Here is a 17,309-nt window from a genome sequence, read left to right on the forward strand (position 1 = left end):
ATGAAACCTCGAAGGAGATATGCGGGAGAAGATCAACACAAGATCGCCCTTCAAGAACAACATAAAGCTTTCCTGCTAGTACATCGTAATATGAAGGAAGCCAAGAAGAAACAGAAAGCTCAGGCCGATAAGAGAAGCAAAGATGAAAATTTTCAGGTAGGTGACCCTGTCTACCTTAAGAACAACAGAAGACAAAATAAGTTATATAAAAAGTGGCTACCATATTATCGAATCATAGAGCAGAAAGGACCAGTTAGTTTCGTGGTGAGAGATCAATTGACTGGATTAACCACCAAATGCCATGCACGACAATTAAGACTGGCAGATATTTCGCACTGGCCCCTTTCACAAACTACTGAAGATGGTGGAAGAACTTTAAGAAAAACTAACTATGTGGTGCCACCGGAAGATGAATCGTCGTCAGAAAATGAAGACATGCAACCAGAACCATTGGAAAGAGCTATACAGTCCAAACAATGGGAAAGAGAAGGATCTTCAGACGAAGAGGATATTCCCCTAGCAGAACTTCAAAGACGCATAAGAGCTAAGACGATCATGGATGATCAGCAGTATAAACACGAGAATGATCAGACCGTAGATTCAGAATCGGATGAGACCCATGAGTCAAATCAATGTGGTGAAAATAGTGGTCAAGACTATGAAATACCCTTAGATAACCCAAATGTACCCTTAGGAGAAAATATGGAAATAGATGAAATAGCCCCTAAAGTAGGTCTAGGCTTCAAACCAATCCCTAAACCCCGTAAATCTAATAAACAAAAATTTAAAGAGGATTGTTTAGTTGTCTTAAAACAGTTAGTAATAGGGTAGATAAAGTATCCTTTATTTTCAGATGTCAGAATCTGAGTTATTGGAACTGAGATTGACGCCCCCTAGTGAACTTTATATCAAAATAAAGTTTGGAGGAGTCACATTGACAGCAACCTTGAACACATACAGCCATTATTTGAGTGATACAGAGCCATACTCTGATATGGTTATGCTAATCATTAGAGGAGAAATCACCTCCGCGAGCGTTAGGAGGGAGGGGGTCACTCGAAACCGAATGTAGATGTAAATAATCTTGAATGAGCTTAGCTTTGTATATATTGCACGCTTTTAAAAAGGTATGACAGGATGACCCCCTGTGACATTAAAACATGTATTGAGATACGCCGACTAGCAAACGCGGACATAACACCTCGGTTATTTGAAGGTATATGCGGAGTTAAAAAGAGATTTAACATATACTCGAAATACATGAGACAGCGACTAAGTAAAGAAACTGTAAGACTAATTTTTAGAAGTGATTTAAGATAATTCGTAAAAACAATCAAAATTTGCGATCAACATCTTGAGTATGGGACAAGGTTGCTCAGGTTTTAATGGTTTAATGTCTTAAGACTAAAGATATTGAAATTTTCCCTATGAATGCACTAATGGCGGAATTGCCAGTTATTAATTTGCAACCCATGAAATACTCGTCTTGGGTTTAATGTCCCTGGTTTTATGTGTGTTTAACTTTGGCAGTAACAATAACGATAGAACTTTGAATTAATAAACGCAAAACTATTAAAAAGTGGGGTGGTATATGCTGTAGTGGTTGCTGGACAGGTTGTCGAAAAAGGGGTAGTGACGGAGATAAGAAAGGTTCTTCCAAAGACACTGTATTTTGTTGTGAGAATCCAGAGAAAAGGACCTCTAGCGACATTATTGAACTTGAACCAATCCCGAAAGTCACTAGGATCCAAGAGAAACCCCGACGAAGCGGAAGAATCGCAACTCGCAAATTGACCAGAAACACGGGGACCATTTCGACTAAACTAGCACAACAATTTCTTGGAGAGGAGGAAAATGAAGACTCTCCATGGACCAAATACTATCGACCGGACCCAGAGCTGGCAAGTAAATACCTAGAAGAGAAGGCCGCAATGTCTACGCAACAGAGGAACGCAGGAGACGCTCCGCGAGAAGTCGCCTCGCCATCCGCGCCGACCCTCTATCCACGGGTGCCGATGATGAATGAATAATTGAGCTACAGCCGCGAAGAAGTTGTGTATTCCTTATGAAAGGATTGTGAAATTTAGCGAAAAAAAAAAATGTGAAATGTGTTTAAGTAGAAATGTGCGTTATCTTGTGCTAATGCAAATCTTGTATTTATTGATTCACTCTGGAGAAATTCAGGAAGAAACCGATGGACTCCGAACTTATGACGCGAACCTCGCCCCTAGGAAGGAAGAGATATTTTTGTGAACTTATAAGCATGCACTGACTTTGTATATATATGTGACATCAAGCTTAATCATACTTAATATTACTTTGATGATGAATTACGATTATATTCAACTATGGTTATTTCATCTTGGTCGTTATTATCATACTTTATTCATTATTGTTTATAATCAAACTATATGATTTTATGTACAAGTATACATCCTGGTTATAGATTTGTTTTTATAGATGAATGGTGTTCCAAGCCGGAGGTGGAAACATGTCACTTGTTACTATCTCTTAATATAGATGTTCTGACTGGTATGTCACTAGGAAGTTCGTCTGATCAAGGGTAGATCAAGGACGCTTTCCTATTCCGGGCGCCAGGCATGAGAAATCTCCCTTCGGGATATTTCTTTTGTTTGGGGGACGTATGTAAACAGATAGCCATGCAATGACCTTGAATTGCTAGTATTACATAATGGTCACTATGATATTTATGTGTACCTAGATGCTGCGCACTGAATGGTGTTAATGATAATTGACAGAATGAACTCTGTGACTCTTGTAGCAATGCGTAGTATTCCTAAATGATGTTATGAAACCAGGTGCATATTACGGGCATAATAATATCCAAATTGAGAGTTTAACAACATGTGACATATTTGGCAATTCTGTGTCTGCAACGATAGCTCTAGTACTCTATACTGAGTCATGTATTGTGTATTCTATATATTAACCTTTGTAACCTTTTATGCCGTGTATGAATGAACGTATTGTGAGTAAGTGATGCCTCATACTAGGTGGGGGACTCCGAGACCCAGGACTCGGAGACTCAAATCCTGCATCCAGACTCTTTGATTGGCAGTTTTGACGGTTTTGTTACTTTATTTAGGAATAAACTATTAATCTTAATTTTGAACAATAAATGTTCACTCATGATCGTCGTAAATGGGCCGAACTAGTCAGAACTGTCCATCATAAGTAAAATGTTATATTTACCCATGTAAAATGATGTTGAACAGATAGATAGATTTAGATAGATACCGCTTATAGAGATGCTGAGACTCCTGATTTGGGCTGCTATTAGCTGATGTTATTGTAACTATACGATCACGCTTAATAAAACCGCTTGAGAAAGAAATACTGGACTTGTCATCCATAAGCTTGAGCTGACCCTCAATAGGATCCTGTAAGACAGAAGGCTTACAAATGGCCTTGATTTAATGGGATTTTATACATCAAACAATGCTTGCAGAAGGTAGCCCTGCTAATTCTGCAATATATTATTTACTTTTACTATAGTTTTAACTTTAATATAACCATTAATCAACCCCTAACCTGTTCATGCTTGCTATACTCTCTCGTAAGCTAGAAAATATTACAATAGAACATTTAATAACACTATTTCAAATATGCCTGACCTTACCTTAAGTAATTTGTAACAATGCAAAGCTAAGACTGTTGCATAAGCTTTTGCTAATTAATTAATAACAATTATAAATGCTAGCTTTTGCTGTTCTTTGTAACATAACAATATATCATGTTTCATTAGGATTGTAATGTACATCTATGAAGAAATGTATGGAAGATCAGTACAGAAGATAGCAGATAAGAAATTTTATTATATACTGATCGGTGGAGCCACGGATTCATCAGTAAAAGAACAGAACTTGTTTTTATAAGGTTTGTAAATTGTGGAGTTCCAGTATTGAAGACAGTCAGATAAACTTGAAACCCCTTTGCCAAGTTTAGCAAAATTGACTCGGTGGTTCTGGATAAGAAGTTGAAAATGAAAAAAAAAGTTTACAATCAGACAGACGGACGCCGGACAAGAGTGATCGGGAAAGCTCACTTAAGGTATCCGATGTACAATTGAGCACGAGAGCTCGGTTTTTTCCGGAATGAACTCGGTAGTTTTCGGAGAGTAGTATAAATTTATATAACGTCGGAATTTTTTTAATCAATCATAATAAACAGTCAATAATAAACTATTGATGCATTTATCAATGTAATAATCTTTTTTCTAAACTCTTACAACAAAATAACTTACCCAGCAGGCATACGACGTTGTACCAACGTTGAAAATACGTTGATCATGGTTGACGACGTTGATCAACCAAAATACAACGTTGTGCGACGTTGAAGAAAAAGACGTTATCAACATGACAAATTTTCAACGTTAGTTAGACGTCAGATATTCTGACCAATATCGACCAAATTTCTCATTCATATATTTATAAAATTGTATTTTTCATAATTTCGTGTAATTATTGAATTCTGTAATTTGTGGGCATAATAAGTGAAAAAACATCATCAGTGATGGCAAAAAATCGCACATGTAAAGAATTTACATGTATGCGGAAAGCGCGCGATAGGCATTGATCTTGTAACCCCCCCCCCCCAAATATCTACACAGCTTGAAATGATTTAAGTAACTTTATGAATCATTTATATATATAGTGTTAATGAATAAAACTGTTGATAGTGAAATAAATTCAGTTATGGCGAAAGTTAGCGCATGTAAACAAATTATGCGGCAAGGTGCGCGATAGCCATTGATCTATTGCACATCCTCCATATCTGCTCAGCTTGAAAGCGCATGCTGGCCAGACAAGTATTAATTACTGGCGCGAACAAATTACCGCGCCAACTGAAACAAAGAACCAGTGTCCAGCTGGGGATAAGATATCCTAGCTGGGAAGCCATTTTGAACGCCATTCCAAACTTGAGACCGTGAGGAGCAGCATTTATAAATTCTACATCGACCTATAATACAAGGACATTTTGGATTTTATCCTCTAAAATAGTAAAGTAAGTGTTTCTTTCAATTATATAATGCATGTTGTATAATGTTTTTATTTTTTTCCAAGCTAGAAAAAAATGTTTAACCGCATGGCGCGTGTTTTTGAATTCACCACTAACGAACAGAGAATGCATGTAAAAATTGATCGATCTCTAACTTACATTAGTCTAATAATATCAAAGTATTGTTAGCCTTGAAAATGTCTTTAAGTTTTTGGTGTTTTTTGTGGTGTTTTTATTTTTATTTTTCACCACTAACGTTAGTAATGTTATGTACGATAGTTCACACATATCACGAATGACTCTTTGGACGAGTTAACTAAGAGAATTTCCGATTTACGTACAAGTTAACAGAAGAGTGAAACTATAAATAGAATTGGGATTTTATTGTTGTCGTTGATCTTTGGTCTCCAACATAACGATGCAAGTTTTAATACTCAATAAGTGTACCCAGGCAACTGATCGAAGCCGTTTTGTAATACAGTATATAGAAAGTAATAATCTTATCTTTTACCTTCGATGGTCTTTAAAGGAAAACAATAAATCCTTTAACACTAACAGTCCATATTCAATTCACAGTATTGAAGACAGTACTTTAGGCCTAGTATATAAGTATTTATATTTGTAATGATTATGATGTTAATTTTAACTCAAAGTGATGATATTATTTATAATGGTTAATCAATACAAACAATAGAAACAAAAACTAGCTGCACGTGCATGTATTTTTTTGTTCTATTTAAGACATGGCCTATCTCAGAAACTGGAGACGGTACAATACATTTGTTTATGCGCTTGCACAATCAAGCAGCAGTGAAAATGATGTTGAAAATCAACTGCAGGCAGTTGGGGGCCAGCAGACAACTCCTGAAAGGTACACCTCCTCTGTGCAGTCAGATTCTGGGGAAGATCAGCAACAGCAGCACATTAATGAACCAGCAGATTATGACAGTGATTCTTCCATGTCCGTTGTTTTAACAAGTGATGAAGATAATGAAAATGAGCCTGAGGAATGTTTACCATCACAAATTGCAGAATGGGCTACAAAGTTTAAATGCACTAGATCATGCATTAATCATATACTTGAAATTTTTAGAAAGCAAGGCCACAGAGTACCAAAAGATGCACGTACTTTACTTCAGACACTTCAAAGTATTGATATCATTAGAAAATGTGGTGGCAATTATTATTATTTTGGGCTGCTATCAGGACTTACGAAAACTGTGTCATTACATCCAAATCATTTTGAAGATGAAAACTCAATTAAACTTTCATTTAACATCGATGGAGTACCATTATTTAAGTCTTCCTCGGTACAATTTTGGCCAATCCTATGCAGTGTCAATAGTTTTGAACCATTTATTGTTGCTTTGTTCTGTGGAACAAAGAAACCAGACTCAGTTGAGGAGTATTTGCTGGACTTTGTTGAAGAACTTTGTAATGTTGAAAATACTGGGTTTCAATTGAATGATAAACATTTTGCTGTGATCATTGACTCATTTATTTGTGATGCTCCTGCAAGGTCATTTTTGAAATGTACTAAAGGACACAATGCATACTTTGGATGCGATAGATGCACAATTAAAGGTGTATGGCGTGGACGTGTTGTTTTTGAACAACCAGACGGCATGAATATGCCAGAAAAGAGAACTAAAGAAGATTTCAATGAATTGCAGTATACTGATTATCAATTAAAGAGGTCACCTTTAGTTGATATTGGTATCGATTGTATCAAATCGTTTCCGCTTGATTATATGCATCTTGTGTGTCTTGGTGTGATGAAAAGAATTTTGATGTTTTTATAAACCAGGACCACGAGAGTGCAAGCTATCCCATCTGCAAATAGAATTACTTTCGGACAAACTTGTTGCTCTGAATGGGAAAATGCCTCGAGAATTCGCAAGACAGCCACGTTCGCTTGAGGTTCTCGATCGATGGAAGGCAACAGAGTACAGGCAATGCATTCTATACACTGGCCCACTTATTTTCCGCAACATAATGCATGACCAAATGTATCAACATTTCCTAGCTCTAACGGTTGCCATGTCAATATTACTTGACTCCAGAGATGCTTCTAGGAATCACTACCTGAATTATGCAAAAGAATTGCTTGAATACTTTGTCAAGAAAGCACCCCAGATATACGGAGAGACATTTACTACCTACAACATTCACTCTCTTGTACACATAAGTGATGATGTTAAAAATTATGGTATTTCACTAAATGAACTAAGTGCCTTTAGATTTGAAAACTATCTTCAAAAGTTAAAGAAATTTGTGAAGAAAGCACAAAATCCTATTGCTCAAGTTGCTAAACGGTTGTTTGAACTGGAAAGAACTATTGTCAAACCATGGATGAATGTTTCAACAACCTATCTTTCCACAAAAAGAAAAGACAGTTGTTTACTTTTAAAAGATCAGTCGTTTGCATTTTTGCAAGAAAAAAGAGAAAATAAAGAATTGATATGCAAAGTTGTTTCACAACAGAGACTGGAAAATTTATTTATTAATCCATGTGAATCGAAATTAATAAATGTTGCCGTTGTGAAAAACACAACATTGCAGAGGCATGGACGGGAAAAAATAATCAGAAAGCATGACATAGATAGAAAAGTTGCATGTTTGCCTTATGATGGGAAATATGTGCTGTTTCCTTTGCTGCATGGAATTGAAAGGCAATATTAGGATAAGGTTGGTTTTTAGCACTATCAAGTATTGTAAAGAGAGATATATATTGCTAAATTAGTTCTACCGGTAATTGTAATTTCTTTAATACTGAATTGGTGACTTTATAATAAAATATATGTCAGATAATAATTTTTTTTTAAACATTACAACTCAAAGAACTCTTTTCTTGTGACATTGATGACAAAAAACAAACTATGTTATTTATTGAAAAACATAATATGTTTAAGCATTTTGCTTAATTTTGATTTTTTAAATTAAGATGGACAAGAAGTGGGTAAGAGCTGTGTGGAGAGAGGATGAAAAAGAGATGGAGCTTGCCATACCCAGTGTATGGGTTGAAGGAAATCGCATAAGATGGCCAAATACATCAAATGCAAAATCTGCACTCAAAGAATGCAAGAAACCTGCTGACAAATGGCTTTCATTTGATCTGATAAAGATCAAGTTTTCATCAGGTAACTTCTTAATTTATTGATAAGAAACCGAGTAATTTATGTTTGAAGATGTAAAAAATGTAGGGAAGTCAACAAAGTTAACAAAGAATTTTTTGTATACATTTCTCATCAAGTCAATTGTACCTTCTCTTCATGCATTGTTTTTCTTTTAAATAAAGACGACTATCGAGAATGTGAGGACTATGATGAGACGACAGCGGTGGAATCTGAGTGTGACTCAGAACCAGTAATGAAAAGGAAACCAAAAAAGAAGGTCATGAGTGACTTTATTATGGGTGAGCTTGCAATTTATCTACAAACTTGAAGATTCTTTTATTTGTTATTTACTTTGATATTTTGATTAATGAAATATATATAAATTTTGTTTAATTAGATTCTGCTGAAGACAATTCATCAATAAAAATGCAGAAGAAGTTACCTGTAGCAGGTTAGATATTGTTATGCAAATATATATCCAGATATAAAAGAGGACAATTTATTATGGTAATTCCTTTTTTTTTTTGGAGCATTTTCCAACAATTTGATATATTATACTTCAGCACCAGTTATGCCGCCAAAACCACCCCAAAAAATCTCTTCTAAAAAAAACCAAGACCAGTCATCACTTCAGTCGTCCAGGTCTCGATCACCTTCACCTTCTACTAGAGATGAAATGGAAACCAGACGTAGCAGGTCTATTACACCAAGCAAGTCCTGGGCTAGTTCAAACAGTCGGGAGAGCTCGATGAATAGGTCGATGTCACCAAGAAGTCCCATTCGCTCAACACAAAGGTCCAGAATTTCAACATCCAGAAGTCCAATTCGCTCAACACAAAGGCCCAGAATTTCAACATCCAGAAGTCCAATTCGCTCAACACAAAGGCCCAGAATTTCAACATCCAGAAGTCCAATTCGCTCAACACAAAGGTCCAGAATTTCAACATCCAGAAGTCCAATTCGCTCAACACAAAGGCCCAGAATTTCAACATCCAGAAGTCCAATTCGCTCAACACAAAGGCCCAGAATTTCAACACCCAGAAGTCCAATTCGCTCAACACAAAGGCCAAGAATTTCAACATCCAGAAGTCCAATTCGCTCAACACAAAGGTCACGAATCTCAAGGTCCAGGAGTCCTGTTCACTCTTTGAACAGCTCAAGATTTTCAAGATCAAAAAGCAGAGACAGGCATCACAATAGGTCAAGGCACTCTATGTCACAAAGCAGTGAAAGGTCAACCCTGAGAAGAGAAAGCCCAAAAAGACTTAACAAAGGATCTGAACATTCCAGGAGCTATGATAGGCCTTGTAGCAGGTTAAGTGTAGAGAGCACCCCAACACTTCCATCTCTTTCTAAGCGAAAGCAGCATCAGTCCTCAACAGACTCCTTTCCCATGACCGAAGAAAGTGAGTACAGTTAGATGTGTTACAAATTTTCAATTCAAGGGACCTTTTATGAGACTAGAATTTTTGCTTATGATGCCTTGGGTGTTAAATGTTTAATACTTAGTTATATTCTGTTTCACAGGATTTCAGAGAAGAGTCCTCTACCTTCTTGTTGAAATAAGAGACCTTCTTAAGAGTCCAGTAACAACAGCTTCAAATACAGAAGACGTTGATCTTGTTACCATAGACTCAGAAGAAGGATTTGAAGCCTTAGACAGAAGACTTGAAAACAGGGACTTTAAAGCCAGCTTTGTAAGTAATTGAAAATAGATGTAAATTGTCATGTTTCGTGTAGAATTATGTTGTATTTTTATATACATACTATACATAATGGGCCTGCCTTATGTGCCAGCGGGCAAGAAGAGGTTAGGTGAGGTGAGGTGAATATACATAAACTCTAAATTCTTGATCAAATGAGGGGAATTTTTCTTCAAGTTAAATCACAAGAAGTAACCCTCAAAGATTTTCTCTAACAGTCAGGAATTATTACAAAAAAAATTAAACCTTTGGTGCTGGACTCAGGTTTTTTATTCCCTTGATATGACACAAAATGACTGAAATGCAGAATTAAAATTAGAAATTGTGTATAGAATGAATATAATGTTCTCCTTTATTATACATTTGAGCATTGAATCATTATTTTATGAAAGATATTGTATCATAACAATAGCGGTGTGTGCATACAAATTTTCATAAATAACTAATGCGCATTATAAAATTTGTATGCACACACCGCTGCAGTTATGAGACTATATCTTTCAAAAAATAATGATTTAAAGCTTATATTTACATTTTTCTAACTTCTTGCTTTGTCTGCAAATGTGATTTATATGTCAAAATTTCTATTTTATTCTAAGGATAAATTCAAATTAATGGAATAGCCATTGTAACAGCCACAAGCGTGAACTTTGATTCTCGCTTGTGACGTTGCATTTTACAGCGTTCAAAGTTTGTTATGTCACGGTTAAACTCGTCATTTTTACCTTTGAGTTCCGTTTGTGTGTTACGGTCTTATTACTTCAGTATCTTTTCACACACTTTACATGCAAAAAATATTTGGAATGTAAATTTATATATTGCAGTAACACTACAAAGTATGAATGAAAATGAACAATTGCATTTCAGAAATTCTTGCTTCAAAAGATTGGAGGTACAGATGGTACTGACCACATGAAGAAAGCAATGTTAAGGTAAATAAAGAATGATGTTACTGAATAATTAAAGATCATTTATTGAAAAAATCAATGTATGACATTGTATTCAGAGTGATATGAAATACTAAGTATTTGAAGTATGACATATTTCAATTTATTTTCAGAACTATGACAAACTCGTACATGGCTGGTCTAAACATGAAGGGAAAACGGGGAAAGAAAGCTTTTGGTTCCTCCCAACTCTACCTCCTTATAAAAGGTAAAATGTTTTCTGATTTTTACTACTGTCAAATTTCTCATTTGTAGTACATGTAGATTGAAACAATTAAAACATAATTTGATTAGTTGGTGCAGACGCAGAGTGCTGTAGATTCCTCATTTTTCATGATTACCTCATTTTGCGATTCAATTATCTAATGCATCAAATTGCTAGAACACATAATTTTTATCATATATATTCATTAAATTTACACCTGCCAAAAATTAATAGGGAGATCATAAAATCCGCGAGATGTGCTTTTGGCAATTTTACATGGATATTAATTCCTTGTGTTTAATTAGGAATCTACAGTATACATCTATTTAAAAATGGTGTGTTATCTTTATGGCAATCTTATTGAAATTAGATCCCGTGATCTGCAAGGAAAAAGCCACTGGAGCAGATCAAAGGATCCAATTTTGGTTGAATTGTCTTTATGTAAAGAAAAAAATATATACAGAGGAACATATATTATAAAGCACCTTTATGTCTGTTTCAGAAACTGTATTGACATCTCATACACAGTATACAGAATCAAAATTCAATGAAGATTTGGCTAAATTCCTAAAATATGCCCCGGAGCGTGTGGGAGGAGGTGGAAGAAGGAGAAGAGATTGACTGTTTTTCACGTTCACTTGACCAGAACTAATGATTTTACTCTTTTTCATCTTCTTAAACTAATGTTTTTGTGAAAAGCTGGCTACAGAGGTGAGCTAGGTTATTCATCAGTGATTTTAAGTGATACTTTCAATTTATTTAACTGTTTCTCTCTTGAATAAATTGATTAATGATATTTGTTCTGGTGTCATGTTGTTCATAAAATAATTTGAGGCAAAATGATTCACTGCAATTAGCGAAAAAAAATCAGTGTTCAAGGTCAAACAGTTGTAGCATTTCAACCAAATATCAACTAAATTTAAACGTTGTAACAACGTCAGGAGACGTTAAATCTACGTTGAAACAACGTCAGATATCAACGTTGAATCAACGTCAAAATTTCAACGTCCATTCAACTTTCATATTCAACCAAAATTCAACGTCATTTCAACGTTGAGGCATGACGTTGTTTCAACGTTGAATCAACGTTGAAATGCCTGCTGGGTTAATATCCCGTGACGTCGGCATGGTTGTTGTAAACAAAATTTCAATATGGCCGCGGCCACGGTAAAACGAAACAAAAAGGGGCGATTCAAGAAATCACCTGCAAATAAGGTCATTGTCGATCATAATTATGCTTCAGGACATATTTTCGACGGAGAAAGTTGTGAGGTATGTTTTCCAGGAATGAAAGCGTTAATTTACAGCAGGAAATAAGTACTACCGAGTGGCGAAATGGTAGACGAGTCGTAGAGTGGATGTCTGTCATCGAAGGCTTAGAATCTTGCCGGCAATGTAAATGTGGACCCCTCTATTTAACAAAGCAATCTGTGAAGGGAGAAATGAAGCTTGGGCTTGGTGGATATATATATATATATATATATATATATATATATATATATATATATATATATATATATATATATATAGCACTGAACAGAATACCGTATGGGAAGACACACAGAAGAAAACGAGAAGAAGACAAAGGCATGCCGAGTTTCTGTATAAACACAAAAGTTGGTGCAGGTATGTTGCTTTATTCATTAATAAATAGAATGTGTTTTTTAATATAAATGATTTTTGATCCGGTATGTATGGTAAAAGGGTGATAACATAATTTAAAAAAAAACATTCATTGACTGCAGCCACGATTGACAGTGTTCGGGGCCCCCAGAGGGTGATCAACCTCCTTTCCACTCTAGATTTACCAATAATAATCAAAGTACTGAAGAACTGACGGGAGTTGATTTTGTCGATGTTTAATTATTTTAAAATTAATGATATGTTATTTTGCATGACAAGTACATGTATACGTAGTTTCTAATTTGAATTACGCATATTTTTATAATATGAATTTTTGAACTTTTTCGACTAGAATGTCGAGAAACCTCCATATGAATCATGTTAAATAATATTTAAAGATAAAATTAATTCAATCAAACTATGTATCAGTGGTAGAAATATTTCTCGAAAATTGTATGGATCCAAGCAATATTGAACTCTAGTCTCGTTCAACCAAACGCTCGGCTGACACCGTAAATCTCCGACAAGGGTTTACGGAGACTGCCGAGCATCGAGTTGAAAGAGACTATATTGAACTCTGGCGTAGGAATACATACGACTACAAAAACATATTTAAATTGTTCGTACCATTTAAAATCTGACTATTTTTAAGGTATTTGTAAATAAGTTTCCTTGAAAAACAATGCTTTAGCACACATTACATCGCATTCATCAATTATTTTCAAGAACTAAGTCTTGTCAGGAGCAATTATGATTTGTGCTGAGGTCCAAACACTGTTTCACTTTCGGTTTGTCCGAGTGACTGCATAGGAGAGTTGATTAAAAATCAACTCCCAAAAAAGGAGTTTAAAAACAATGGAGAGGAGAGCAGGCAATATAATTGAGCAATATGCGGAGGAAAACATGAAAAAAGAAAGCAAAATGGCTTATAAAAAAGACATGTTGTAAGCAATACTATGTGTTACACATGCATACATGAATATAAATATACCGGTAAATGTACACACATATAAACACAAATAAATATTTTTTTCAAAGTGTAAATTTTAAGAGCATGACTAAGAGAAAACCATGCAAAGTGGTACAACTATTAATATAAGTTTAATTGACTCCACATTTTGTGAACTATATGCACGTATATATTTATGAATAGCTATCTGAGTCTTATACCTTTAAAAAAAATACCTATATTTGTAACCTTTGTTTTTGTAGAGCTATCTCACAGAGAGAAGAAGAAAATTTTATTGAGGAGTTTGCAGACTTGGGGGTAGCTGTCATGCCTGATGAATTTGTTGGGTAAATTTGATTTTTACTGGTACATTTCATACAAGTATGTATCATATTGACAGAAACAATCATGGCTAGCAAGTAATACTTGATTATCAGAGTTGATATTATTTGAACTGATTTTGCAGAGATGTGTCCAGATTGCGAGAATCGATTTGTCAAAAAAATGAAAATGGCATTGATGCTTTCTTTGATCTCCTTGACCAAAGCCATTGGTAAGTATCAAATTTCTCTACATACACTGTTCAAGTACAAGTGCATATTATAAAATTAACAAAAATGAAATAAATTATAAATACAATGTATTGAAAATGATCTAGCTTTAGCATGGAAATATAGTTTTCCCTTTTCATTATAATATACATATACTTGTATGTGTAACATACAATGTAACAGCTTTTATTGTAACATTAACTTTGTATTTCCAGAAAGGTGGGACTTGCACATGATGAACAGGCATCCACATCACAGAAGCAGCATCCAGTTGTGAAGAAAAAACTTTCCTTTGTTCCAAAGACTCGCCGAGGCATGACAGTTTGCAGTGATCATGGGTGGCAGAAAAGAGGGTTTGACAGGTGATTAGAAATGACAGTAAATTGGAGAAATAATTCAGATTAAGTTACGGCTGGGTGTGTAAATTTTTCAAAATATCAAATTGCATGTTTTCCCCCATAGGCCATACATTCATGATGAGCAAAGAGAACAACATTTTGAAGACTGTTGTGAAGTACCGCACTTGTGGAACATGTAAGTGGTGGAGGAGAAATAGACCAGGAGTACCTGTCAGGGAGCATCGATGTGTGTGGAATCATAAAGGATCTGCGAGGGCGATGTAGAGTGAAGCTGGCCTACAAGCAATCAAAGATATGATCCAACAAGGTACGCCAGTATGAATTATTGAGGGTGATGGTTATAACACTCTTGTTGCTCGATTACAAAGGAGTATGGGATTGACTGTAAAAAAAAAACCTGGACAAGAATCATTGCATTAAAAACATTGTCAAACAGTTGTATGATCTCAGAAACAAGAAGGAAGTCAGTATAAGTAACCAGGTAATTCAGCATCTCCATAAATGTATCAAGTACATATTTAGCAAAAACAAAGGTGATGTAGATGGGATGCGCGAGAACCTCCAAGCACTTATTCCTCATCAGTTTGGAGATCATAGTCTTTGCCATGCACGCTTCTGTGGATACAAGCGGATGGGGAACTCCGAAAAGTACAGTCATCGAAGTTTGCCATACAAAGCCCCACTCAGTGACTCTTTCCTTCGAGATAAATTGAATGTGCTGTTTGAACCAATTATTGCAAAGTCAGCTTCGTATACTGACCTCGGCTCGAGCCAGGCATGTGAGTAAGCCAATCGAGCTGCTGTGCTCAAGACCCCCAAACACTTGCATTATGGAGAGAGCGAAAGCCTTGATTTCAGAATTCAGGCAACAGCAGCAAGCATCAATGTTGGACGGAAATATCTCTCAGAGGTCTAGATCTAGTTTGGCATTACAGTTTAAGGCATTATTCGCAAGGTCTACAATTGTTGAGGAATACATGACTTCAAGTACAGGTGTTGGAGGAACAGTTTGAGTTGATTTAGATTCTTAGACTTATTGAATTGCATAATTGAGTGATCCTTTACCATTACTTTGAAAAAACATTGCATGCATGTACATTAAGTTTGTAGTTATTTACACAATTCATTCAACATCAGAAAATATAGGAAAATCATGATTATCAGTGATTTTAATGAATGGAAATTTTAAGGATTCTATTTTCAAAAGTTTTTTCAATAAGTACAATAATTATGTTATAATGTTAAAAATTTTCCATCAATTAATTTGCCTCTGGTAATTTTTCAGGCTTTCGGTAAAAATGGTCTCTCCCCGGGGTATTTTAATATAAAGTTCTCCAACAAGATGGATGACGACAGAGTAAAGAAAATGGAAAAGACAAGTCTGCCCGAAACAAAGCGCCGGCGACTTTTCCTAAAGCAGGAAAGAGCTAATCAAAAAGATGCATCTGAAGTATCGAAGGGGTCCACCTATCAATCAGTTTGACAATTACTAAGTTTAAGAACATGTGAACATTTTATTTTTTATGAAAAACAGATGAGAACAATATTTGCATGTATATTTTTAAAAATTGGCCTTGGGGCAGAGGCTGATATTGAAACAATACTAGATCCAGTTTCAAAACCAACATTTGGAGCGGTTCAGAAACTGAAGAACACAAGACCATTATTCATTATATTTGATCTTGAAACTACTGGACTTAGTAAGTTGTCACCAAGAATTTTTAAATTTATTCCATGACATATCTTATACATGTACAACATGTACTATCACTGACAGAATAAATACATCTCAAACTTGTTTTGATAGTCAGACAAGGAGCCATGCCTCACATTACACAGATCGGTGCTGTGGAGATGGAGTCTGGAGAAGCATTCTCAACCTATGTTCTACCAAAGATTTTTATAGAGCCAGGAGCTGAGCAGGCAACAGGGATAGTTTACGATGGAACCTCTGTATTTGCCCATGGATTAAATGTTGATGTAGTTGCCATACGTGAGGCGTTGTCAAATTTCTTGAAGTGGCTTAGTACATTAAGGAACTATGAAGTAGTTCTTGTTGCTCACAATGGCCGATTATTCGATTTTCGTGTCCTTTCAAATGCGGTTGTACGCACTGGCTTACAGAGGCAGTTTCTTGATAAGGTGTCGTGATTTACAGACTCATTGTCTTTGATTAGATCAAAACACAGATATTTCTTGCTAAACATTTTTGTAATGAATCTTATTCTGCATATGATGCACTGGAAGATGTGAAAATGCTTTAAAAATATTATCAAATGCTGTTTCAAATTCTGATTTATGCAAAGCTACAAATGATTCCGAAGCCCATTTTCTGCAAGAGAAGTCTAATTCTGCAAAGTCTTTGTATCTCCCATCTTTGAATGTCTTAGTGGGAAATGGTGTTTTAAACATGAGCATGGCAGAGAACGTTGCAAGGTCTGGACTTGGCCTGAATCATTTAAAAATTGTTCATAGACGAGCAGGTGAAGATGGTCTGCGAAATGTTATTTGTGCAAAAAATGTTCACGGCAAACCAAGGGTAACAAATAGCTGTAAAGTTTTAGACAGAGTAGTACCTAAGCTGTACAAGTTTTTCTCCCAATAGATATGTAGATTGTTACTGTAGTACTTGTATATGTATTTTCTTGTACTCAGCCAGATGTCTCATTTTACTGCCATGCATATATGAAGTTATTTTGCTGTTATATAATATATATATCTTGCAATATTTTTATGAATTATTTAATTGAAATTGCATTATAATTCATGTTTGCATGGACTATCAAATGCATTAGCTGTGTGTAGTCATGGAGCGAATTGAATGTTTTTCACAATGA

The 17,309-nt window shown here is 35.4% G+C and overlaps 1 protein-coding gene and 1 long non-coding RNA gene across 2 annotated transcripts; both read left to right on the plus strand.

Annotated features, from left to right (window-relative positions):
• The first annotated feature begins 7,489 nt into the window (after positions 1–7,489).
• On the plus strand, positions 7,490–11,719 carry LOC128174930 (serine/threonine-protein kinase PRP4 homolog). The gene is made up of 9 exons (XM_052840353.1): positions 7,490–7,707; positions 7,964–8,159; positions 8,318–8,434; positions 8,533–8,586; positions 8,699–9,541; positions 9,663–9,832; positions 10,706–10,770; positions 10,899–10,993; positions 11,493–11,719. The coding sequence occupies exons 2-9, from the start codon at positions 7,964–7,966 to the stop codon at positions 11,609–11,611; spliced, it is 1,659 nt and encodes a 552-aa protein (XP_052696313.1). The 5' UTR covers positions 7,490–7,707; the 3' UTR covers positions 11,612–11,719.
• Positions 11,720–12,526: 807 nt separating this feature from the next.
• Positions 12,527–17,297, plus strand: LOC128173010 (uncharacterized). The gene is made up of 6 exons (XR_008242396.1): positions 12,527–13,909; positions 14,029–14,115; positions 14,329–14,475; positions 14,576–14,779; positions 15,758–16,172; positions 16,280–17,297. It is a non-coding gene; the product is annotated as an uncharacterized LOC128173010 (long non-coding RNA).
• Positions 17,298–17,309: the final 12 nt, after the last annotated feature.

The sequence above is a fragment of the Crassostrea angulata genome, chromosome 2 (assembly GCF_025612915.1).
Source record: "Crassostrea angulata isolate pt1a10 chromosome 2, ASM2561291v2, whole genome shotgun sequence".
Lineage (NCBI taxonomy): Eukaryota > Metazoa > Mollusca > Bivalvia > Ostreida > Ostreidae > Magallana > Magallana angulata.

What these genes read in the sequence shown, in the direction of transcription:
- LOC128174930 (XM_052840353.1), top strand. Translation starts at nt 7,964, where the DNA reads ATGGACAAGAAGTGGGTAAGAGCTGTGTGGAGAGAGGATGAAAAAGAG. An exon ending in CATGAGTGACTTTATTATGG is followed by an intron (nt 8,435 to 8,532) that starts GTGAGCTTGCAA and finishes TTGTTTAATTAG; the next exon opens with ATTCTGCTGAAGACAATTCA. An exon ending in ATGAAGAAAGCAATGTTAAG is followed by an intron (nt 10,771 to 10,898) that starts GTAAATAAAGAA and finishes ATTTATTTTCAG; the next exon opens with AACTATGACAAACTCGTACA.